The 27029-nt window shown below is 36.1% G+C and overlaps 2 protein-coding genes across 4 annotated transcripts in view; both read left to right on the top strand.

Moving 5' to 3' along the window:
• Positions 1 to 5257: 5257 nt before the first annotated feature.
• Positions 5258 to 6327, top strand: LOC139190207 (uncharacterized). The gene is made up of 2 exons (XM_070810137.1): positions 5258 to 5590; positions 5685 to 6327. Exons 1-2 carry the CDS (start codon positions 5285 to 5287, stop codon positions 6249 to 6251), a joined length of 873 nt encoding a protein of 290 aa, XP_070666238.1. The 5' UTR covers positions 5258 to 5284; the 3' UTR covers positions 6252 to 6327.
• A 5882-nt stretch (positions 6328 to 12209) lies between these two features.
• The window catches only part of LOC103423260 (guanylate kinase 2), a 33394-nt gene continuing 18574 nt past the window's right edge, over positions 12210 to 27029 (top strand). Inside the window, exons 1-11 of one of the 3 annotated variants that reach the window (XM_029090496.2) lie at positions 12210 to 12778; positions 13242 to 13277; positions 13430 to 13537; positions 13643 to 13719; positions 13794 to 13923; positions 14040 to 14402; positions 14791 to 14912; positions 14999 to 15134; positions 15209 to 15254; positions 15328 to 15433; positions 15521 to 15949. In XM_029090496.2, coding sequence (XP_028946329.1) covers positions 13275 to 13277; positions 13430 to 13537; positions 13643 to 13719; positions 13794 to 13923; positions 14040 to 14402; positions 14791 to 14912; positions 14999 to 15134; positions 15209 to 15254; positions 15328 to 15433; positions 15521 to 15632 — 1203 coding nt within the window. In that variant the 5' untranslated portion in view covers positions 12210 to 12778; positions 13242 to 13274 and the 3' untranslated portion in view covers positions 15633 to 15949. Of the gene's footprint in view, positions 12779 to 13241; positions 13278 to 13429; positions 13538 to 13642; positions 13720 to 13793; positions 13924 to 14039; positions 14403 to 14790; positions 14913 to 14998; positions 15135 to 15208; positions 15255 to 15327; positions 15434 to 15520; positions 15950 to 27029 lie in introns of those variants that run through there. The other 2 variants (XM_070809232.1, XM_070809233.1) reach the window with 2 other exon arrangements.

The raw sequence follows: 27029 nt of genomic DNA, 5'->3' as shown, positions 1-27029 counted from the left end.
ATGTTCCAAAATCCCAAGAGCATCTCAAGTTGGAGCTCCTAAGAGCATCTCTAATTTGATGTTATTAACAGCAAGCAAGGATAAAAATGGTCTATTTGTTTGGACTGCATTCTGAAAATGACTTTCTACTCATCTCACATATATCGGGAGAGAAATTTTGTTGCAGACAATTTTCCTAACATGGGCTTGTCTTCTCCAACTTTAACTTGGCCTGATTCTCCTTCGCCAGCGGCTCGTGCTGTATTGTTTTTAGACTATGTTGGCTTGTCTGGTTACCGCTCCTCAAATTAATGTGCATCTTGGCCTCCAGGTTTGTCTTACTTTTTTTTCTTCCTAACTTTGTGGTGTTGCTCAACTTGTTTTGCAGGTTTAGACCTTTAGGTTTGGTTTTAGAGGGGTTACGTTTCATGTCCCCTCCTCTTTTCTTTGTATCTCTCTTGTTTTCGTTTCTAGAATGGTACGGTTTATGTCCCCCTTTTTTTTCATGTATTGTTTTTGTTATCTCTGTTTTAAAAGGGTTAAGGTTTATGTCCCCCTCTGACTAGGTGTAACTTCTTTTTTCGTTATTAATAAAATTTCCCTCGTACCATTGAGGTTTCCCAATAATATATATATATATATATATATATATATGGGGTTTGATATCCACACATCCCTTTTTGCTTCTCTCACACCTTTTTAATTTTCTGTCGTCGGATCGAATGAATTGAAGAAGATCAAATGATAGAAATTCACAAGGGGTGTGAGAGAAGTAAAAAGGGATGTGTGGATAATACACCCCTATATATATAAGTCTTTACATTGGAGGAGAAATCAAAATGATGAAACTCACTTTCTTTTTTGAACCTAAATATAAGAATGTAGGTGTCTTCGCAAAAAAAAAATATAAGAATGTAGGTTTAAAATGTGAGTTTTTCATTAGAGATGCTCAAAGTACATGATTTTTTTTTTTGAACAAATGATATTATTTACACCAAAGGAGTAGGAGAATGCACAAGGCCTCACAATGAGCTAATAATAATGGGGTTCAAATTCGTTTTTGGAAATAATCGAATATAAGTCTTCTAATTTATAATTGAAGAGAAATATCATTAGAACGTAGTACTAAGTGACTTAGATATTAATAATTGTATACCTGTTACTATTTAAGTGCACCAAATGGATTCTCATGAGTAACAACCGATCAAATATTGTCAATTAAATATTAGGTTCAACTAAGCCTGGCAAACGAGTCATGTCTGTCGTGTTCGTATCGTTTTTGTGTAACACCTGTTATCTTAACGGGTCGTGTCGTATCACACCTGTTATCTTAACGGGTCCTTAACAGGTCGGGTCACTTTACCCAACAGGTAAAGTGACCCAACCCGTTATGACCCGTTAAGAAAAATATAAATTTTCTTAAATTTGCACATACCACACATTACCACATAAATATTACTTCAAAACATTAAAACATATTTGTCATTTAAGCACTGCATCTACACTCGAAAATAAGAGCCTAATAAAAAAACAAGTTTGACGGTTGTGATCTCGAAGCATATACAAACAAGTTTGACGGTTGGATCGTTAAAATTAGTTTCATATAATTCGTATCCCATCAAAACGATAGATTCATTAACACTTGGAATTTATTTACACTTTCATTAAGTATAACATAAGATTTTGTGGTATTCACTTGTGTAAATATTTTAAATTGACGATCAAATTCATTCATTGTATTTGTATATGGTCAAGGAGTGTAGTTGTAAAAAATCATCAAAATCGGAGTTAAAATAACCGTTAAATCATGATTTTTTGTTTTATAACCGTCGAAAAGTTTTGTCTAATTACTTGATCTCTGAATGTTTGTTTTTTGTGATTTTTGGTGTATACGATCTCGAAGTATATACAAACACGTTTGACGGTTGGATCGTTAAAATTAGTTTCATAGAATTCGTATCCCATTAAAACGATAGATTCACTAACACTTAGAGTTTATTTATACTTTCATTAAGTATAACATAAGATTTTGTGGTATCCACTTGTGTAAATATTTTAAATTGACGATCAAATTCATTCATTGTATTCATATAGGGTCAAGGAGTGTAGTTGTAAAAATCATCAAAATCGGAGTAAAAATAACTGTTAAATCGTGATTTTTTGTTTTATAACCTTCGAAAAGTTTTGTCTAATTACTTGATCTCTGAATGTTTGTTTTTTGTGATTTTTGGCGTATACGATCTCGAAGCATATACAAACAAGTTTGACGGTTGGATCGTTAAAATTAGCTTCATAGAATTTGTATCCCATCAAAACGATAGATTCACTAACACTTGGAGTTTAGTTATACTTTCATTAAGTATAACATAAGATTTTGTGGTATCCACTAGTGAAAATATTTTAAATTGAAAATCGAATTCATTCATTGTATTCATATAGGGTCAAGGAGTGTAGTTGTAAAAATCATCAAAATCGGAGTTAAAATAACCGTTAAATCGTGATTTTTTAGTTTATAACCGTCGAAAAGTTTTGTCTAATTAATTGATCTCTGAATGTTTGTTTTTTGTGATTTTTGGCGTATGCGATCTCGAAGCATATACAAACAAGTTTGACGGTTGGATCGTTAAAATTAGTTTCATAGAACTTGTATCCCATCAAAACGATAGATTCACTAACACTTGGAGTTTATTTATACTTTCATTAAGTATAACATAAGATTTTGTGGTATTCACTTGTGTAAATATTTTAAATTGACGATCAAATTCATTCATTGTATTCGTATAGGATCAAGGAGTGTAGTTATAAAAAATCATCAAAATCGGAGTTAAAATAACCGTTAAATCATGATTTTTTGTTTTATAACCGTCAAAATGTTTTGTCTAATTACTTAATCTCTGAATGTTTGTTTTTTATTATTTTTGGCGTATGCGATCTCGAAGCTTATACAAATAAGTTTGACGGTTGGATCGTTAAAATTAGTTTCATAGAATTCGTATCCCATCAAAACGATAGATTCACTAACACTTAGAGTTTATTTATACTTTCATTAAGTATAACATAAGATTTTGTGGTATCAACTAGTGTAAATATTTTAAATTGAAAAGCGAATTCATTCATTTTATTCATATAGGGTCAAGGAGTGTAGTTGTAAAAAAATCATCAAAATCAGAGTTAAAATAACCGTTAAATCGTGATTTTTTATTTTATAACCGTCGAAAAGTTTTGTCTAATTACTTGATATCTGAATGTTTGTTTTTTGTGATTTTTGGTGTATGCGATCTCGAAGCATATACAAACAAGTTTGACGGTTGGATCGTTGAAATTTGTTTCATAGAATTCGTATCCCATCAAAACGATATTCACTAACACTTAGAGCTTATTTATACTTTCATTAAGTATAACATAAGATTTTGTGGTATCCACTAGTGTAAATATTTTAAATTGAAAATCGAATTCATTCATTGTATTCATATAGGGTCAAGGAGTGTAGTTGTAAAAAGTTATCAAAATCGGAGTTAAAATAACCGTTAAATCGTGATTTTTTGTTTTATAACCGTCGAAAAGTTTTGTCTCGTTACTTAATCTCTGAATGTTTTTTTTTTGTGATTTTTGGCGTATGCGATCTCGAAGCATATACAAACAAGTTTGACGGTTGGATCGTTAAAATTAGTTTCATAGAATTCGTATCCCATTAAAACGATAGATTCACTAACACTTGGAGTTTATTTATACTTTCATTAAGTATAACATAAGATTTTGTGGTATCCACTAGTGTAAATATTTTAAATTGAAAATCGAATTCATTCATTGTATTCATATAGGGTCAACGAGTGTAGCTGTAAAAAATCATTAAAATCGAAGTTAAAATAGCCGTTAAATCGTGCTTTTTTGTTTTAAAACCATCGAAAAGTTTTATCCTGTTACTTGATATCTGAATGTTTGTTTTTTACGATTTTTTGTTAATGCGATCTCGAAGCATATACAAACAAGTTTAACGGTTGAATCATTGAAATTAGTTTTGTGTATTCCATCAAGTTCAATGGTGTGTGTATATATATATATTTATTATGTAGATTTAAATCTATTTATTTTGTACGTATAATTATTATAGTTTTTAGGGGTATAAAATTTAATTTAAAACTTAATATATATATATATATATATAATTATTATGGTTAATATTTTGCGGGTATAATTATTATAGTATATATAATTATTATAATTATTTTAGTTAATATTTTGGGGGTATAATTATTATAGTATATATAATTATTATAGTTAATTTAATATATATATATATATATATATATATATATAATTATTATAGTTTTAAACTTTTTAGGGGTATAAAATTGTTAAATTAATATATATAATTATTATAGTATTTTTTAGGGTTATAAAATTATTAAATTAAAATTCTGCTTATCGTGTATTGTGTTACCCATGTGTATACCCGAACCAACCCGTTATTTTAACATGTGCTTATCGGGTTACCCGATAACACCCGATTCATTATCGTGTTGACCTGAACACCTGTTAATTTCGTGTCGTGTCGTGTCAAGTTATCGAGTCGTGTCAAAAATTGCCAGGTCTATTCAACCCACACTTAGGCCATCTCCAACCGAAGGGTCCAGAGGGCCAGAGGGCCGAAAATAGCCCTAAAACCGTCTCCAACCGAGGGCTAGGCCAGAGGGCTCTGGAATCTGGGAGGGTCCCACGGGATCGGAGAGGGCTGGAGGGCTGGCTGCTTTCGACCAGCCAGCCAGCCCGCTAGCTGGCTATTTGTTTTTTTAATATTTCCTATTGCTGTCGGTTAAAACCGACAGCATTAAAGGGTTTTTTTTTTTAATAGTTCTGCTATTAGTGTCGGTTATAACCGACACTAATAGTTTGAAATATTTTTGAATCTAACGGCTAGCTGAGTCAGCTAGCCGTTGCAACTAGCCGTTGGTTTTTTTTTTTTTTTTTTAATTTATTTTAAACATTTTTTTCTTCTATAAATATGGTGAAGTTCTTTCAATTCTTCACTTCATTTGCAATATTTCCTTCTTCAATATTTTTCAATATTTCCTTCAATATTTCCTTCAATATATTTTCTAATATTTCCTTCATCTATAATATTTGTTTTAATTTTTCAATATTTCCTTCAATATATTTTCCAATATTTCCTTCATCTATAATATTTATTTCAATTTTTCAATATTTCCTTCATCTATAATATTTGTTTCAATTTTTCAATATTTCCTTCATCTATAATATTTCTTCACTTCATTTGCAATATTTCCTTCATTTTTTTTCAAAAAAAATGGCCTCATCTGCAATGAAAGGTAGGGCTTGGACCCGAAAAGAAGATGAAGCTCTTTGCAAGGCTTATAGATGGATCTCAGAAGATAGTGTGAGGGGGATTTCTCAAACAAGTGAAGGTGTTTGGACTCGTGTGTCTAAAAAATACTTAGAGTTCTACGAAGGCACCACTCCACCGAATACCCGAAACCACGAAAGTTGTTCTTCAAGATGGAAGAAACATCTTCATCCAAGTTTGAATAAATGGCATCAAGCACTATTAGCAGCAGCACGTAGACATGAAAGCGGCGCCAATTACTATGACGAAGTTAGTGTTTTTACAGTTTATTTTAAATGTTTAATTATATTACATTTAATTTCGTGAATTAATTTCCTAAAATTTTTTTAATTATATTTTTTAGGTACGCCAAGCGGAGGAATTGTATATGGAGGGCAGCTCAAAACCCTTTCAGTTTCACGGTTGTTGGGAAATTTGTAAAGGATGGGTGTTATTTGAAGATCCACCTCAACATAGAGTGGATCCTTTGGAAGCTGCATCCCCATCTGTAGATATGAATGAAGATGGATCTCCTACCATTCAACAAACAAGGGTAGAAAATCCGACTCTGTCCGAAATTTCTTTACCTAGGGCTATGGGACGAAACAAGGCCCGAAGGTTGAGGGAAAAGGGCAAGGCAAATGCTGATTACGCCGCTCAACATGAAGTGGCGGCCTCATTTCGATTACTGGCGGAGCAAAATGCCCGTGAGGCGGAAGAAAGGAAGTGTAGACATGAAGAGCGAGCCAAACAAATACAAGAAGAGATGGATGATAAGAATATGGAAAGGAACACTTCGGATTACACTCCAATGAGTAAGGCCTATTTTGATAGGAAAAAAAAAGAAATTATGGCTCGGCGGCAATTGTTTACCTCTGACTATACTCCTACAATGGCGGATGATGAAGATGATATTAATTATGGATATTAAATTTAAGTCGTTGTAATTTTTAAATTTAAGTTAATGTTGTTTTTAAATTTAATTTGTAGTGTTTAAATATAAGTTGTTGTTTTTAATTTTAAGTTGTTGTAGTTTTTAAATTTAAATAATAAATTATGTTTGGTCCTATGGCCCTTTGGCCCTCGGTTGGAGACGGTTTTTTGTGACAGGGCTAAAACGAGCCCTTTGGCCCTCTGGCCCTCGGTTGGAGACGGAGGCAAATATGGCCCTGTACTGTTCATTAAAATATTAATATCTTGGGGAATCTTGGAGGGCTAGAGGGCTCAAGGCCAGCCCTCGGTTGGAGATGGCCTTATAAAGGAATTCCGAGTACTTGGACGAGACAATATAACAGTACCTAGCAAACAGTACTAAAGTTGAAATACTAGTGGCTTTTTCTAGATTGTCACTTTGTAAAGTGCTTGTGCTTTTCATATCAAGTTGTCCACTGGCCTTATGCCAACTTGTCCACTGGGTGCTTTTCCCCCAAAAAGATTTCTGAGGACGATCCAGTTTGAATGGGTATAAAGAAAAAGGATGAGTGGTAGAGAAGAACAAAAAAAGTAATAATTCGACTGAAAAGAGCTTTTTTTTTTTTTTTTTTTTTCAGACACAAAATGACCAATACTAATAGAGTAATTAAATAAAAACAAACATAAAAACAAACTGTTCTTTGCATGACAATTGATGTCACCATAAATGTGACAGCAATCAAACCAAGTTTTCAAAACCACTTCCGCATTTAGAAAAGTTTTCAGGATGGAGAAACATTTTAGTTTATTTATGCAATGGAAGGTGTCACATCCCGACCCGGGGCGGATCACTTCCCGGGCCCGCTCCACCACCGTAACACGATATTGTTCGCTTTGGGCCCCGACCACGCCCTCACGGTTTTGTTTCTGGGAACTCACGAGCAACTTCCCAGTGGGTCACCCATCTTGGGAGTGCTCTCGCAGGCTGCTCGCTTAACTTCGGAGTTCCGACGGAACCCGAAGCCAGTGAGCTCCCAAAAGGCCTCATGCTAGGTAGGGATGAGAATATACATTTAAGGATCACTCCCCTGGGCGATGTGGGATGTTACAATCCACGCCCCCTTAGGGGCCCGACGTCCTCGTCGGCACACCACGGCCAAGGTTAGGCTCTGATACCAATTGTCACATCTCGGCCCGGGGCGGATCACTTCCCGGGCCCGCTCCACCACCGTAGCACGATATTGTCCTCTTTGGGCCCCGACCACGCCCTCACGGTTTTGTTTTTGGGAACTCACGAGCAACTTCCTAGTGGGTCATCCATCTTGGGAGTGCTCTCGCGGGCTACTCGCTTAACTTCGGAGTTCCGACGGAACCCGAAGCCAGTGAGCTCCCAAAAGGCCTCGTGCTAGGTAGGGATGAGAATATACATTTAAGGATCACTCCCCTGGGCGATGTGGGATGTTACAGAAGGCCTACAACGGCTACCAATTCTTGCCCCAATCATACATTTGATATTAAGCAATGTTTGGCTCTTCAAGATTAATTGAGAAGGAGTTCTTTCCCAATTTACTTAAAATCATGATTATTTAATCAATCAATGATAGCAAATAGACAGATGGTTCTTAACCCTTATAATGGATCCATTTATTCATTTTTACATAATTCAATGGCTAACCGATCTCATATTTTATTGATTTTTTCCATAAATCTGCAGAAAAAAAACTCAATTTAAAATAAGATCGTATAGTTAATCAATTGTAGCAAATATATTGACATTTTGTAATGCTTTTATATAGTTCAAATGACTAAACGATATTATATTTTATCAATTTTTTCCAAAGATGATATTTACAGGATAATTTATAATATAAACGGTTCCGATCATAAGCATGAAGTTCTGTAATCGGTACTAATAAAGCATCTTGAGAACAAACTCTTCCTGATCCATTGTGGAGGGAAGTTAATTCCCTGAAATCCGTCTTACACCTTTTTCTCTTGTAAATGTGCATAATATATATGCAGAAAGAGATCATCTCCGGACCCTTCCACCAAGTCCACTTATCCGGACCGTTGAAATTTGATCTAACAACTAAAGTTATTATAACTTTGAAAGGGACCCCCTATTTGTAGCTATTGAATCAAATTTTAATCACCCGAATGAGTGAACTTGGTGGACTTGGTGGAAGGGATCCGGAGATGATCCCTTTCCTATATGTACAATCAACATTATGTAAATTGACATGACTTGTGCCTTGTAAATGTGCATAATTGGAGGGTGAATATATACAATCAATATTTAATGAGATAAGTTTATAAATTGACGTGGCATGTACACATTACTTATCACATGATACACTACTATGGTCCATAAATATGATTTCTCTACCATTTTTATTTTTATTAAGCCATTTATCCTTTGTAAGACCATCTCCAACCCTTGGGTTAAAAGCCAAATTTTTTAACCCGGAAAATTTGGCTTTTAGCCAGAAACATATTTTCTGCTCCAACCCTTCTGCCCTAAAATTTTAGCCCGGAATTATTAAAGAATGAACTTAGGCTAATTTTTTTCTTAAATCAATTTTTAAAAAAAATAAATAAATATGTAGATTATTGTAAATTAATTTTATGAACATTTTAATCTAAAAAAATTTAAATTCCTATAAACATTTGGGATTTAGCCCGGGGGGAAAGCTGGGGGGTATTTGGCCCAGAAATAACATTTGGCATTTAGCCTAAAATTTTAACATGGGTTGGAGAGTGTTTGGGGGGTAATTTAGCTTTTAGCCCAGGTTTGGAGATGGTCTAAGGTAATATTTAAATTATTTTAATTTATGATTACGGGTATTCGAGCTTGGTACAAAATGGCTTACACCCGTTTTTTAGCCAACTAATTCATTCTCAAGCATCATCCACAACGCCAAAAGACCAGGTCTCATGCCGCCGAAAGAAAATGGTGAATTCTTTTGACCAAACCATTTCTGACCTAAAATATAAATATATAGAACAAGTAGCACGTCCTTTTTGTATTGTAGTGCACTAATCACTACTTGATGGCTGATGCTTTTGCTTGGAAATTTTAGATCATCTCCGATTCATAGGATACAGTTTAAAATATAAGCTTTAAATTTTCTCTAAATCATCTTTAATTATGAGCTAAAATAAGTCTTAGAGAGAAAATTTATATCTGAGCTAAATTTCTTCCAGGATTTAAGTCTGACTTAAATTATTCTGAACCCACCAAATTGTTATATTTCAAACTTTTTTTTTTTACTTATAATCTAACGGCAATGATAAAATGAGATCAAATCTAATAATAAAAAACAAGGTTTGACAGCTCAAAATTAAATCTAATGTCTAAAATTATTTAAATCAAATTTAACTTAAAATATTATAAATACCTATGTATTTGTATGATTTTAAATTACTTCTTGGAATTTATATATTTTTAAATTAAGATGTTCATAAAAATAAATTAGGATAATCTACATAAATTTTATTTTCAAAACAGTTACCAAAAAAAAAAAAAGTTAGGCTAAAATCATTATTTAAGAATCTCGGGCTAAAATTTTAAGCACTAAAAGGGTTGGAGGAGAAAAATAGTTTTCTAGGTTATGGTTTAAAATTTTCTGGCTTAAATTTTTATGCTTTATCTCCAAGGGTAAGAGATGGTTTTACAATTTATTTGTAAAAAAATGTAAGCATTGTAGATTTGAATCTATATTTGATGGGAGAAGATTCTCTCCCCTCCTAATATTTCTTCTTTTTCCTTACTTTCTACTTGAACGGTTACGATGAAGTCAAGTCAACATCTTATATTAATTTTTTAACATGAACAAAAATACAAAAAGCAAAATGTTAAAAAAAAAAGAAGAGAGAAATGAACGAGAACAGAAGGTGAGAGAATTCTATATTTTCCGTTGGTTTTGCTTCTGTGACTTGACCTAGCAAATGGTCGAAATGATGTTGACAATTTATAGTAGATACAATTTGCCGACTTTTGTAGTTAGGGTTTAGGGTCATCTAGGGTTTACTTTACGCCCCATTGTGCATGCATTTTTTCTGAGATAGTTGGTCAGCAAGTGGAAGTTTTGATTCCTGGCTCCATAGCACGTCCCTACTACACTCCAGAAAATTATAGACTAGGAAAGTTAGCACCTGCTACAGTTAATAAATAATTTTGCAGTTTTGCTTTATTTCTCAGCAAGTGGTGATCATGAAGGTGATGAAATCGGTTTAGACTACTAAAAATATATGTGGAACAAACTTTGCTAGCTTTGGACTGTTCTGCTAGAATTTTAGAGTAGGACTGGTGGTGCACTATTAATTATATCCATATTATTCTAATTTATCCATCTACATATCTAGATACGCGTTGGTACACTACTAATCACATTAAGTAAACTAAATTTGTAGACTAAATTTGAATACTAGCTTGGAAAAAGTTTGCTCATGTTGCTACGCGTTGTTGCATTCCTCTAGATGATGGAAGCCTAAAAATTGGTAGCAGATATAAACAGACTTGACTGTGGTACATATGCATTTTTAATTTTCCTTTTTCAAACATGGACGTTTGAAAACTGGTCCTTCGAAAAGTCGAGCGTTGGCTCCAGTAGTGACTAACTTGTTGAAAAGTCGAGTGTTGGCTCCAGTGACTAATTACTGAATAACACTTTAAATTTGTTGCCTTTTAAGTATTCTAGAGCCAACGTCACCTCAATTTTTATGCCTTTATCTAAGTTTTGACAACTTGGTTCAACCAACACTTTAGATACTAATGCATGTCGACAATCAAGTTTTTTTTTTCCTTCTTAATTCTTTAGCTAAGATTGAGGAACAATCCTTCAATAATAGAATGCAAACATATAAATTGCAAAGCAAGTTTCTCTTTGATTAAGCGACATCACAAAAAGAGAAAATAGACATGAATCCTTGAATACAAGAATAGTGCTTATAACTTGTTGAACTATGACGCGTTTACGTATCCGTAATCGGAATAAGAATGTGGAATTGAATTCCGATTACTGAATACTCCGGTGTTTACTAAACATGGAGAAATCAAAAAAGCAGTGGGGTCCACACAAATTTTGGAATTCAATTCCTTGTATTGGTGGAATTGGATTCCCTAGATATAGGTGGTAATCCAATTTCTGATTGTTTGGGTAATCGGAATGACACTTTTGTTCCCTTTATGCCCTCACTTACTTTTTTTATTTCCAAGACTATCCTTTATAAACCCATTAAAGTATATAAAATATTTGATTTGGGACAAGGGCATATTAGTAATCCTACTGGTTTATATTCCGATTCTGCTGAATTAGTAAACAGTTTTATGGAATTCTATTCCGATTCCAGAACATTTAAGTAAACAGCTTCAAAAGGAATTCGATTCTGACTTCTACTCGTTCCAACTCATTTTCAATTCAATTCTCTCTCAATTCAATTCCTTATATTTTCATTACCGTTACGTAAACGCGCCATGAGTCTTTTTCGAAGTCTGTTTCCAAGAGTTGGTGGATTTTTCTTTTACCTTTGTTATTTTTTTAGTAAAACAGTAATACTACTTTAACTTACATTAGAAAAAGGAGGATGGTTTAAAACGAGGGTAATGCAACAAAGGAGACAAAATTTTATAAATTAAATAATATAAAAATTGATGATACGATTATTACTTAAACATTAGTAAACGTGTTCATTATTATTAATGATATATCATTTAGTTTGTAAAATTTATTTATAAAATTAATCTTCATAACGTTACGAAATCAAGATGAATTGATACACTACCTTCTTTAACCAATTTGGCAAGCAACAAATTTGTCACACATTATTCCCATCACACGTGTCACGATTGCAATGGTTCTATTAGTACACGTGTCGATCCACCAATTTACATTTCAATGCCTTGCCTTCACATTCACTCGTGGAATTTGTCCCCATTTTGTTTTGTGTATATGAGGATACCAATGCCAAATGGGGACTTTAAAAAAAAAAAAAATTAGGGTTTGTTTTTTCGGTTTCTGTGCTCCCAAGGGGAAAACGCCTATATAAAATCCAGAAGCCCTAAAATCGATAAGAAAAGAAAGGAAAAAAACTAAAGGACGAGTAGCGGTGGGGGAAGGGAAGAAACTTCCTATGCACCTTACAAGAAAACGAAATCCGGTCTTCTCTGTGTCGTGAATTGAATGCGACCACAACAACAGGGTTTCACTCCTTTTCTCTTTCTCTCTCCTCTTCTCGCTCCTCTTCCGCCTCCCCCCACCCACTTCCTCCACGACAACTTTTGGACTAAATTCAAAGATTCCCCCTTTCCCTTGCTACAAATATGAGAACGCTACACCAGATTTCTTCCACCTTATTCTACCACTCCTGTGATTTTTTCCTACACAAGTTTGTGTTGATTTGATTTCTAAGCCTCCCCAAAACTTCACCTTGAAAAAGTTGTATACTAACTGGCCTTTTAAATCGTTGTTTTCCCTTCTGAAATTTGCATCCCTCCCAAGACACAAGCTTGCTTTTTGTCACCGAGCAACTGCTGCTCACAGAAAGGTATTTGGGTCCTCTTCCTTGTTACCCAATATTGTTTTGGGATTTCTAAGGGTTTTGATCCATATGTTTTGGGTTTTTTGAGGTGGGTTTTGTGGGTTTTTTGCATTTTGATGTTCTTTGCTCTCTGCCCATCTATTTTTCTTTAGTTTTATGTGGGTTTTGAAGAGATTTTGACAAAAATTAACAGTTGTGTTTGTGTGGCATCATTTTCTCTTATTTTTTTTCTTGTCTGTGTATATGTTGATGGGCCATTTGGGTTTTGATCCCAGAGTTCTTTTCCAGCTCAATTTATCTGTTTTCTATTGGTGTTCTATTGTCATTTTGTCAAATGTGATAGATTTTTATCGTTTTATTGCAATATACCCTCTTATGCTTTTTCTGGTTTGAATATTTTTTTTTTGTATATTACTTAGATCCAGGAAACATTGAATTATTCTGATCTCTCTCCATGTCTACTGATCAGGGGGAATCTAGAGTTGCAGGAATAGCTTTTTCCATGGTAAGCCCCTCATACCTGTTTTATGCTCGACTTCTGTGTGAAAAAATTGAACTTTGATAAGGAATGTGATTAGAAATGATGCCTACATGTTAACCAAGGTGGTTGCTTTGAGTTGCTGTGATTTGATAGATATTGGTTGTTGTTGTCATCAGGGAGAAGCACCAGCATTCTTTGTTGATGAGCTGCAGAAGGGATTTGCAAATGGTTTTGATGTAAAATCAAAAGGCGGTGAAACGTCCGTTGTCGTGGGCAACAGAACAGTATGATATTTAATATATCAATATGTTTTTCTCGTCCAATGCCCCTGTTTGTCCTTCAATGATTTACCACCAGGTCAATCATATTGCCAGTGCATTTTTTGACAGTATGTGATTGGTGGAGCCTGTGAGGAATCGGCATTGTCATTTGGAGTTTGTATTCTTGACCAATCCAGTGGTGAATGGTATGTGCATATCTCTTGGTAATGAATTGCTTTCTGGTAATTTTCTGTTACTAATATCTGGTTCAAATTTGCAGGATAAATCCTGTCGTGTTGGGAACCAAACCCAAGCCATCTAAAGGCCATTCAGCAGTGCTTTTAAGTGAAGACCGGGTATTGATTACCAAGAATGGTTCCAGCACAGACGATTTTGCCTGGTTTCTCGAGGTTGGTACCTATGAAACCATTCAGATATGATAAGGGAACAGAAGTTGTTCAGTTAACACCATTCTAGCCATTATGTATTAATTATCCGAACTTCTGAAAATGCTTTGTTGTGTTAGGTGGACACCCAATACGTTAGGCAGCAGAAGAAGATTTTGGGCACTGAGGTGGTTGCGTGGAGTAAGGGAGTGAGGGGCTATGCTGAGAAGCCAATTGTTATTAGTGGTCCTTCCGGGGTAGGAAAGGGGACACTAATATCCATGCTCATGAAAGAGTATCCATCCATGTTTGGATTCTCGGTGAGCCACACAACCCGTGCTCCAAGAGCTATGGAGAAGGATGGGGTCCATTATCATTTCATTGAGAGGAGTGTCATGGAGAAAGAAATAGAAGACGGCAAGTTCCTTGAGTTCGCTTCTGTGCATGGAAATCTCTACGGAACTAGTGTTGAAGCAGTAGAAGTCGTAGCAGATGCTGGGAAGGTAAATGTTTGTAATTTGGTGTTCTTTGAAAGTTCGGTTTCTATTTTATGACGATTATGGAGTGTTGGGGTCTGGCTCAGTTTTTGTTGTCATGTTGGATTTAATATCTGGATCTGCCTCAATGTTTTTAAAACACACACCTTGTGGCAAGATTACACAGCACCCGTATGATGATTGGTTGTCTTTGGAATTGCTCTAGTTATAGTCTGGTTTAGCTGTGGGACATTGTGACCTCTCATGAATTTATTCACAAATTACCGCATTTGGGGAAAAAGTAGGGTGTCCCATCAAACTCAACCCTTAATACATCGGGCACCGGCATAATTTTGTCTTGTAAGGAACTGTGTTATTTTCATTGCCTGTGTGGTGTTGTTTTCTTTCAATGTAGAGATGCATTCTTGACATTGATGTTCAAGGGGCAAGATCTGTGAGGGCTAGTTCACTTGAAGCTATCTTCATCTTCGTATGTCCACCCTCAATGGAAGAGCTTGAGAAGCGCCTTCGGGCAAGGTAGTTTAATATGCCATTTATTATTTCTCATCCTCAAATTCCACTTTCCATGTTCCTGTTCTGAGCATGGTTGAATATGGAAACAGGGGAACTGAGACAGAGGAACAGGTCCTAAAGCGACTCCGTAACGCCAAGGCTGAGATTGAGCAAGGGCAATCAACAGGCATCTTTGATCATATGTTGTATAATGATAACCTGGAAGACTGTTACCAGAGTCTAAAGGTAGCTGTTCCCACCGTCATTGGATTTGCACCGATGCTTCTTGTTACTGATGCCAAATTCATCTGTTTGTGTAGAAACTCTTGGGACTAGATGGAACTGTTACTGCTGCTCCTAAATCAGGTAAGAAGCGGTTCAAATGAACTTGGTTATATTACATTAAACCGAAATTTAATGTGTTAAAATTTCACTTCAGCAAGTAAAGTGGTTGATCTGCCGATGGACCATTCGATGACCAAGATTGATAACAAAATCATCATAAACTCCAGAACTCCAAAACTGGAAAAAGCATCCACCAACACGTAAGTTTCTTTTTTCATTGCTCGTTTAATCAAATATATAGCGTAAGATATTTAGCTGTTTACACGTATGTACGGTCTGATGAGCAGGATCGTGCTGGATGTGTCAGCCCTCAAAGGAGGGGCGCCTGGGCGGACCAGAGGGCTAGACATATATACCATGGACTCATTTTTAGACGGTCTGACTGGGATTAATCAATGAGATAAAGATTTCAACCCCGAAAGACGCCAACTTTGATTTCTTATTCGTACTTTCTTTTCATCTCGTTCAATTTTAATCTAAGAGAAAAGTGACGACTATTCATATGTGAATGTGCGAGATCTTCCATAACTTGAATTGTTTCTTTCCCATTCTTTGTTTGTTTAGAATAGAAATGACGTTGGACTCCGGCGCAGTGTTGAACAATTACAATGAGAGCCGGTTTATGATTTTGTGCGGCAATTTGGACGTTGAACTAAGAACCGTTCTTACGGATGCCGTAAAACGTTCTCTAATGTAGTTGTAGCCTTCATTTTCCATTCCACAGTTTATTAAACTCCTTGAATCTTGTTGAGTTAGAGCTCGTGGGCGCATGACCGATTGTCGACCTTTTAGCAAGTCTTGGAATTGGTCAACAATCAGTCGCCTTTAAGAAAATCACCGCTTGTCATGCCTAGAAATCAGGCCGTCCAACTTTACAAATGCGATACAGATTGTAATGCTAATGGTTGCATAGTCAGCCTTGTTTATTATTAAACATTATTAAGTTTGTTAATCTGGTTTTACTAACCATAACGCAATCCACTTACCAGAAAGGACTGAAAGCCGCAAAGTCGGCAAATAGATTGGACTTTGAGAGGGTCTTGGTTCACTGTAAAAACTTCTCCAAAAATTGGTCGTTTAGTCAGAAAGGTAGGGAAGAATTGGTCAATTTTTGTTTCGGTTTTTGTTTTCATATATGAACCGGTCAAATTGGTTAGCTGTTAAATGAGGGATTCGGCAAGGTCACCGTGTATACACTTGTGTCTACATTTTTTATCACGTGGCGCATAAATAGTCAAGTTTTCTGTTTAGATGTGCTTTTCTTATGTTGTTCGATGAGATACGTAGACAAAAAGGTGGATTGACTGGTGACGCGTGACTTCCTCCAATTTTTTAACTGCGTTTGAATGAAGAAATTTAAGATTACTAAGGAATTCCGAAATTGAAAGGACAAAATTTTATTTTCTAGAATTTGTGAATTTCCTTGTTCGGCTAACCTAAAAGAACAATGAAATTTAAATACAAAATTCAATGTGTAAATAGATTTATTAATATATAAATAAGATCGTAGTTAGAAAATGTGCTAATAGTAGTGGTCACAATGGCGGTGATGACGTTTGGTGGTGGTGGGATGGTGATGACAATGCGTGGCAGTGACGACAATGGCGGCGATGACATTAGTGTGGCAGTAGCAGCGGTAATGATGGTGTTATGTGGTGGTGGCGACATCGGTGATGGTGGTGATGATGGTGGTAGGTGGTGATGGTGGTGTAGGTAGTAGTGACAAGGGTATGTGCTGGTGATGGTGGCCATTTAGTTCTCTTGTATTTTTGTTTTTAACTCTCACTCATAGAAATTTGAAAATGACAACTATTTACATAGAATTCAAACTTAGGAAATTGGAGTTCGAATTTTGATATTTTTGTAGTTGATAAATTTAATCAAACTCATCTAACAAGAATGGTGAACAAAAATATTTCGGAAGAAAAATGCCCTCTACATGTACAACTAGAGTTTGCCAATGTAACTATCAACCAGCAATAGACAATTTAGTCACACATATATGACCGCCAATAAGCAATTTTGCCCAATTTCCATCCCGCAATTTAGTCACGCATATATTATCGCGTGATTTGTCAGCAATCAAGTTTTCTGCTCAAATCAAGTCACGTGATAAAAAATGCAGACATATTCACCTAGTGATGCTTCCATATGGCATTAGATACAATTAAAGAATTTGCATATGTAACTATCAACCAGCTGCAATCTAACAAGCATACAATCCAAATTCAAATATACCAACAATTATAAGGAATCGTAGTTGGAAATTAGTAGAAGCTGAGGCTGAAGTTTCCCCAATATTTAACAATTGACAAGATACCCCGAATATTTAACAATGGCCGTTAGTTGAATTTCATCAGTTGTGAATTGACCTACCAATGACCTCAATTTGCAGACAACCTCCCAACCAATCAATTTATTTTCTTAAATCTAAAAGAAAAAAAAGGAGAGAAAAAAGAAAATAAATGACAGATTCCAGAAGTCCCTTGCTGTCGTGATTTGGAGTGGGGTCTTTGGTGGGTTGTGACACAGCCGTAAGTTGTGTAAGTTCACATGGTCCAGTTTCGCACGTTAGGTCTAGTTGGGCATACAAACTTATTGCAAATTAGGCTTGGAATTTTACAAGGCTCGAGTGTTTCCATATATTATGTGCCACATATTTTAGGGCAAGGGAGCATGGGCGTGGGTCGTTAAAGGGTGCTAAGGTGGTGAGAATGACTTACCTATAGTTTCGAGACGTTATTGCGATATTTTAGAACAATAACGCGTGTTTTGTGTTTTCTACGCAATCCTACTTGATTGATTACATGAATACGTGTAATAGATTATAAACACCGCTATTTTATGGCTCGTTTGAATGTACTTTTAAAATTACTGAAAATACTCTTAGAGAAAATGTTTTTTTAGTTTTAAAAGCACTTAAAGTGTTTTTCTAGAATTTACTTACATTTATACTAAAAAATTAGTTTAAAAAACATTTTCACTAAAAATACTTTTAATTATTTCAAAAGCACATCCAAACAAGCTCTTAGTATTCTAGTTGCTCGGAAATCTTTCTCGCATATCCTATCTATCTAGAGCAGTTGGAGATGGCCCATATGAGAAGCTTCTGCACTGAGAGTACTCCTATTCATGTGTCTGTAAAAGTTGGAATCTTGTACCAATTTTTTTTCGGTGGTTCAGTGGGGAACCCTGATGCCTGAATGAGGCCACACAGGGCAAGTGGGAGATCCGGTGATTTGTGTTTCAGTTTGTGTAGGTTCTATTCACACACTTCAAAATTTCACATGCTATGTAGCAACAGGTAGAGTGCAGCTTTTGGTATCTTTTGTTTGAAAGCTATGGCTGTGGACTATCAACTCGGTATCTACTTTGTTTAAGGATGTCTAAGTTTAAATTTAACGGTTAACAGTGTTTGAATGGAAATAATTTTCGCACACTTTTATATATTTTTGTTTGCTGATTTTCTTGTTTATTCAATTTAAATGTTAAAATTAAACATGATTGAGTTGGGAGAAATATAAATTTGCAAAAATCACTTCCCTTCTTCGATATATAGCATGAAGATTGAAAAAAAAAAAAAAAAATGAATATACAGCAAAGGGCCCATGAGTTTGCCAAAATAGATTTCTGGAATCTTATGAAGCTCGAACATGAAGTGACTCTTGGACCAAAACTTGTTGTAGCATGAACAAATTCGAATTTCAGCCCTTCCCCTACTTGTTTGTAGACTATCAAGAAGGCTGCTACACAAACAACATAAAAGTTAAAAGACCCGTTTGATGATCATTTCGTTTATGGTTTCTAATTTTTACTTTTGGTTATAAATAAAAGAAAATACAATGAAGAAAGAAAGGGTGGGTGGTGGAAAGGATGTGGAATAGTACGGAAGAAATGCACATGAATACACATGTATACCAAAAATTGAAATCAATTTGAAGTAGAGGGTCGTTTGATAGCCATTTTGTCTTTGAAATTAGAGATCCAAAAGTTTACGGATGTATACTAAAGGGAATGTGATATTGGTTGGGATATGAGCAAGGAAAAGAAATGCTGGTACTTTGTAGGCGAAGAGGAATTTATTAGGTCAACTACACAAATGACATTACTAAGAACCTCCAGTTGAGTTAATCACGAGATTGATTAACAATTATTAGCATTAGACTAAAATTTACTTCTAATGCCATCTAATTAAACAACTAGACCTTTTCATCTTCTCTTGACGAGTTGAAATTCATGGAACCCAACTGAAGGAAGATATTTTACTATATAAAATGATTCACTTGTTCAATCATCTTTCATTATTAAACATATGATCAATATTGGCGGAGAACAATTCATACAGCGGAAATAAGAAATAAAGTAAATATTTCTTTCTGATGAATTTAAGACGTCGGCTTTGGTACCACATGAAAACAAATAAGGATTACTCCGATTGCAAGTTTAGAGATCATTAAAAGGTTATTAAGAGGTCATTAAGCAGCGACCGCATGACAATTCTATCGGATAGCATGTTAACGAATGAGGATTGCGGAAGAGGACCTAGAATCGATTCGACCAAGTTTCAAACATCTAATATCGTAAAACCATAACTAGTAAAATCATATTTACATTAGTCTGCAGCAAAGGAATGAAGAAAGTTGAGGTTCTACCATTAAATTAATTGGCAATATGAAGAGTAGTCCAACCTATTTATAAGCCCATGCAAGGTTCCTCCTCCCATCAATGTGAGATTCATTCTTAACATGCTCCCTCATGTGTGACAAATTTTCAAGCTTAACATGTGGACAACACAAGGGGTGACGTGGAGCGCGTGTGACTGTTTGGCTTCACACATGGGACAACATGATCTAATACCATGAAGAAAGTTGAGGTTCCACCATAAAACCAATTGTCAATATGGAGAGTAGCCCAACCTCAACATGTCCCCTCACATGTGACGAATTTTCAAGCCTAACACATAGACAACACAACTGGGTGACGTGGAGCAACACAACGAGGTGACGTGAAGCGCGCGTGGCCGTTTGGCTTCACACGTGGGACAACCTGCTCTAATACTACGAAGAAAGTTGAGGTTCCATCATAAAACCAATTGGCAATATGGAGATGCAAGGTCCCTTCTCTCATCAATGTGGGATTCATTCTCAACACGCGTCCTCATGAGTGTCAAGCCTAACACGTGGACAACACAAATCGGGTGATGTGGAGCACGTGTGGCAGTTGGGCTTCACACAAGAGACAACTTGCTCTGATACCATGGAGAAAGTTGAGGTTCTACAAAAAAAACGAATTGGCAATATGGAGAATAGTTCAACCTACTTACAAGCCCATGCAAAATCACTCATCTCATAAATGTGGGACTCATTCTCAACAAGGTACACCATGGTCATGTTTGGAGATCAATCTTCTCTTCTTTAGAGTTCCTTATGTTCTTGCTTACAATAGGACTAGCATTCATAATGAACATGTAACCCAAAAAGAGGGACTTACAACAAATCATGCTTTACTCTAGTGCTAGAAAGCAATGATGCCTATGCATCCTGGCGTGGATTTAATTTCCATCGGTCCCCTCCCCTACGACTAACAATTTAATCTACTAACATTATCGTTTGTCCAAAAAAAAAAAAAAAAAAAAAACGAAGAGAAAGAGACTTATCTGTATATGTGGTGTAACTGCTCCACCTATTATGGAGGAAGTTCCTGTCGGTTTTAAGAGTTTGTTATCATTTCTTAGTTTCAAATTTGAGTTCAATATACTTTTCCCTCCAATAGTAGTTATTTTTTTTTAGTACATCGATATTTTTACACTAAGGGAAGGGGGAGTTTGGCTAAGCCACATAATAGGCAACATAATTTGATATCGATTTCGCCATCCACGAGATTTGAACCTAAGACCTCTCACTTCCAAGTGAAGAGGAATATCACTAGACCGTAGTATTGAGTGGTTTCAATAGTAGTTAATTAAATTTGGCTTTTTATATTAGCACCTCACAAAATGTTGAATGCATCCCACATTAAAATTTAATATTAAATGATTTATTTACCATACTATGCAATGTCAATTTTGATCTTATTAGGTTAAAAAAAAAATTTCTAAATACACCCCAAATCATTTTCAACTATCAAAATCCCTCCGATCCTGCATTGTTGAACAAAACCCTAACTAATGAAACTACAAACATGTTGATTGAGAAAAATTATTTTTGACGAATGAAACACGGAAACGATTTTTTCGAAGCTTCAAATGAGGTAAGACTTCATATTTTTTATTGTTTTAGTGATTTTGACGACATCGATAATTATTTAATCTTGTTTTTGCTGCGTTATTCAAGTTTCTATGTTCATATTCATTTTTTAGGAACCATAGAGACTACATGAAAAATTAAACATCTAAAATTACCACCAAATATTAAAAACAGACGACACGAGTTTTAATGATGGAATTGAAAACAGCTCACATATGCTTTAAATCTTAGGCGGCATCTTTTGTCAAAATTCTAGTCGGCATTTTTTGTCTAAATTAAAAGCTTTATAAGATTTGAGAAATGTGGGGTGTATAGAAAATATGGGGTGCATGTAGAAAATGTAAGGTGTATATTGAGAATGTGAGGTGTGAGGGTATTATGGGGAAGTATGTGGAGTGTATTAAGATAATTATTCATTGAAAAAACAAATGTGGGGTGTATTAAGTATGTAGGGTTTCTTCAACAATTTATGGAGTGTTAATATAATAAGCCTTAAATTTAACTATATATTAAGTCCATACATAATGGTGGCGTGCAAGCTTTGGTTGATTTGATGACGCTTTTTGTTCGTGAGGAAAGTCTGTCTCTCTATTTGATCACAGTGGAACAAAGCATGTTTGATCGGTATTTAAAATCATTTGCAGTTGAGTCTGGACTATGCAATCATCGTACGCTGGCTCAGTTTGTTTCGATACGAGTCGTCAGTTCGCCAACATCCGCTATATCAAAACATCCCTTTATTTAATCATTTGCATAATTAATTCGTGTTGATTTTTCCGTAATTTTGATTCAGAAGAAGAAAAATATTCAAGGCTTTTGTATTGAGTTTATTTTACGATGCCGGTCCCAAGTCCGGATAATGTAGGAGGGAGGAGGGGTCAGATAATTGATAGTCGGCACTCCATTTTTCACGTTTAATCTCTACAATTCCGTCTTGAGTTTTGTCAAGCCCTAATGATGGATTAAACATAGGAGGCTGCATTGTTGCATTTTAACATGAAGTTGACAATTAATTAGCTGAGACCAGATGAATAAAAAGGAAGGCATTGCCAAGGTAGAAAAATTTGCTAAGTAACGAAATAAATTGATGGGGTGGAGTTGCGCATTCGAATTCGGGTGCTTAAGGTGATGTAGGGAGGAAAACAAAGAGATGTTTATTGAAATATCAAGCACAACTATGACCCAATGAGCAATATAGAGAACTAGTTCTTGTTTACATAAACTCATTCAAAATGCATAATTTGTTTCTTCCTTAACGATTCTAGCCTTTCAATAGGCCTAGCAACAAGATAGTTAAACACTAACACAACTTCAACTTCCTAGTCAACTAGAACATAAGAGATAATAATCACCAAGTCTCAATCCAACAATATAATTAAAAACACAATATTCCAAATACTTGATTACTTGAGATATTAACTAGATTTGAAAACTCAATGGACAATCCTGAATATCAAGATCCGTAATTACTCAACCTCCTTAATGCACTGCATCATAGGGGTACTATATCCGTTCTAGCCAATATAGCTACACCCACATCTGCGGAAGGGGAGAAGTTATTAGTGACATTGACAAGCCTTCTTTATTGGTGAGGTTCCTCAATGCTGCCTTGTGAGTTCTACTACATGATCATTCCTGTCTCACCCTTATGAGGGTGTTTGCTTATTTTTCCCTTTCTTATCGCACAACGACGTCATATACTGCAATATGGCCTGAGTAAACTCTTCTTCATCATGCTGGTGTAGTAGGCGGAGACCACACCCATGGACACTGAAGGCCTCGTGATCACTTACGACTGAAGCTTCTAGGGAACTGCATTCATTCAACTGATCTGAAAACCACACTCGTGGTATGTAGGATACCCAAACGAATCCTCCAAGATGCAACCACATGAATTCTTCTTTGCTTGTGTAGTAGTGATGCAGAGAATTCCCTTTGTCCGATTCAAAATGACAACTAAGGTTGTGAGAAATTGCTGGGATATCCAATTTGTCAATCTCGGAAGTCAGATGCTCCAGGATTGCAAAGTTTGCACATACAGCCAATCCTAGCCAATTACTGTCCATGTTTAGATTTTGTGGCAGACTGATTGTTCGCGAGTAGTCATTGCTTTGATGGCCAAACCACTATAGATCTATGTTTGAAGGGAAACATGAATTGTATACAGATAAATGATCGAAGTCATGTAAAGGAGGAGAGACAAGGAGTCAGATATGTAGATATATGTACATGTGTATATAATTCAGTTTGACTTTGTGCAAGATGTTTTTAATCGAGATAAAAACATGAGCATTTCATTAAACTTCTCACCTTATATTTCTTTATTACATGAAGGGTGTTTGCACCCAAAATGTACCCATTTTTACTTATTTGGGCAATTTGAATAAAATATGGCATTTGGAGGGTGATGAGGCAAAACATTGAACCTGAAGAGATATTTGTCTGTCAAGTGGGAGAGTTTGGCATTAAAATAATGTTTTTCCTTTTGGTTTGGATGGTGGAGGTTTGCCAAAAGAATTGTTTAATCAAGACAAGTGCATGCTTTTTCATGCAAGTGGATGAGAATGCACCATGAGAGCTTTCGGGTAAGGGACATGTGAAAGAAGCCAACTTACTTCTTTTAAATGTTAGTTTATTACAAGTGGGAAAACATGTGATAAAAACATGTGGTGGAAATGCAAGTTCCTCTTTTAATATTATTTCTCCACGCAAGTTGGCAAGTGAAATGCAAGCTGCCCAAGCAATGGAATACAAACTGCCCAAGTTTCTTTAGGGCAAGTGCATTGTTCTCAACAAAGGGCTCCCTCAGATCCCTATAAAAAGAAGTAGATGCACAAGGATTATGGACACTCAATCAAACAAACAAATACACAAACTCTGCTCAAGCCAGATTTGCATACGAAGCTGTAGTCAGCACCAAGCCTTCATCCCTTTCAGGATCAACCTTCACCAAAAGCCTTCTTTTATCTAGTTTATTAGCTCTGCTGCTCACTTGCAGTATCGATCTCCTTTGTAGTTTTCATGTACAACTCATCTTCAGTCATTTAATTTACAAGCAATCTACAATATTAGTCATTTACTTTCCTTTGTCATTTACATATTGTTCTACCTCTCCATATAAGTAAAGTCCTTATTTTTAAGGCAAACAAAGAACCTTGATTTGAGCAACTCCCACTCAAATGGCACAATCTCTTGATTTGAAGTCAAAAGGCGCAATCTCAATCATTCAAATCTCGTCTACTAGCGGCATCTAGTAGTGGCACGCCCGCACCCACCAATCTCGTATGTGAAGTAAATCCCCGGCTTGCCCGCGAGACCCATGGCGGATTTAGGGAGCAAACAAAGGGTATCTGTGCAAAGCCACAATTCGCTGCGTTTTCCCTTCTCTTCATTTTCTCCACGAACAATTTCTCTGCCCATTTTTTGCAGTAAATCATGCATCCACAATTTTCCTCCTATGATGCTTACCAAATTTTTCTCTCGGAGAATCTTTATATTGCTACCTGGATAGTAGCCACAACTTTCAAATATCTTTTTTACCCGACAAACATCCTCCCCATTGAAGAAACATGCAACGTCCAAAAACATTTTCTTCTGTTCGAAATGCGTTAATCCATAATAACTTACTTTAAGAGTACCAATAATTCTCTCCTCGCCAGAATAATTATGATCTTTCAAAGAAGCCAACGTGCTGGACCATTCTTCCACACTTCTTTCCAGGAGGGAGGAATCCAACACTTCAAGAGCCAAAGGAAGACCACCACATTGATCTACAAATTCATAAGACAATTTCTCATAGCCATTTATGGGACAATCCTCGTTGAAGGCTTTCCGGCAGAAGAGAAGAAGAGCTTCCTTGTCAGTAAGTTTCTCAACCTTGTATAGTAATTTTGACTCATACTTTGTCAACAGTGTTTCATCTGTTGTGGTTACAATGATTCTACTACCCTTACCAAACCGGTTATAAAATTTTTTGCCATCCTTTCCAGCTACAGCTTCTATTTGTTCTAATTCATCCACGTTGTCTAGAATTATCAGAACACGTTTGCGGCACAATCTCTCACTTATCACCTTGTTGACATCCTTCGTAGTTACTTTTCTATCCAACAAGTGATCACTTAGTTGTTCTTGGATGTGAAATGAACTTTGTTTTTTAGATATCTCTCCAACCTTAGAAATGAAACTGAAAGCTTCAAATTGATTGCGAATTCTTTGAGAAAGAGCTTTTGCAATGGTACTCTTACCAACTCCTGGCATCCCACAAATCCTAATTATACGAACTTCTTCCGACCCTATAGACGAATGCAAGTTGGATTCGATTTTATCTACTTGATCCGTACCAACGAAACTCCGCCTGTGTAAGTTTATCTTACATTGCCGGTCCCAAGCCCGGGTAAAGGAGGAGGGGGAGGGCGTCAGGTAGTCGACAGCCGGCACTCCTCAGTTACGTCGAATCCTTATGAAAATGAATCCAGAACGAAATTGCACTAAAGCTAGGGCGTCACCCGTAAGTGGCGCGCTGTGTGGCCCGAGCACAGTGATAAGTGAGTAAGGGTCGCTGTATCTCCATCGGCACCCGGATGCAGTGTTAAATGAGCAAGGGGGCCATAAAAACTTCTTTTCGAACGACTCCACTCAAAGTTGTTTGGGAGCATATGCTCCTATCAACTTTACACAGGACACACAAAAGAAGTACTTTCATCCTATTGGATGGGGGAGGGTAAAGAAGCTAGGACAGAAGGGTAGAGTTCAAGAGAGTAGAATACGTTTAGGAACGTGGAATATAGGAACCTTAACGGGAAAATCTATGAAAGTAATGGAAGTTATGGTGAGGAGAAGGATAAATATTATGTGCCTACAAGAAACTAAGTGGGTTGGTCTTAAGGCAAAGGATCTAGAAAACTCAGGGTTTAATCTTTGGTATTCGGGCACAAATAGAACGAGAAACGATGTTGGCATCATTGTGGACAAGACCTTGACACAAGATGTTGTAGATGTCAAGAGGGTAGGAGATAGAATCATGGCAATCAAGATTGTAATAGGACAAGAACTCATCAATGTGATTAGTGCGTACGCACCTCAAGTAGGGTTGGATACGAGTTCAAAGGAGAAATTTTGGGAAGACCTTGGAGACTTGGTGCAAGGAATTGCCCAGACGGAGAAGTTATTTATAGGAGGAGATTTAAATGGACACGTGGGCAGGGAGACATGCAACTATGGAGGTTTTCATGGTGGCCATGGTTTTGGGGAGAGAAACGAGGATGGGGAAGCTATCTTGGATTTTGCAATGGCATATGATCTCTTCTTAGCCAACACCTTCTTTAAGAAGAGAGAAGAACATGTGATCACCTACAAGAGTGGGTCGTCAAAAACACAAATAGATTTTCTTCTAATGAGGAAAGGGGATCGTATAACTTGTAAGGATTGCAAAGTTATACCGGGAGAGAGCTTGGCTAATCAACATCGCTTGTTGGTGATGGATGTACATATCAAAAGAGTGAGAAAAAAGAACAAGACTTGGAAGTGTACAAGGACTAGATGGTGGAATCTA

Source organism: Malus domestica, chromosome 12 (assembly GCF_042453785.1).
Source record: "Malus domestica chromosome 12, GDT2T_hap1".
NCBI lineage: Eukaryota > Viridiplantae > Streptophyta > Magnoliopsida > Rosales > Rosaceae > Malus > Malus domestica.
The sequence above is the reverse complement of the archived record's forward strand: the minus strand, read 5'-3'. Positions and strand labels throughout refer to the sequence as shown.

Bases quoted from the DNA above. Each gene is read 5' to 3' on its own strand.
- LOC139190207 (XM_070810137.1), top strand. From the start codon at position 5,285: ATGGCCTCATCTGCAATGAAAGGTAGGGCTTGGACCCGAAAAGAAGAT. The intron at 5,591-5,684 runs GTTAGTGTTTTT...TATATTTTTTAG, and splicing joins GCGCCAATTACTATGACGAA to GTACGCCAAGCGGAGGAATT.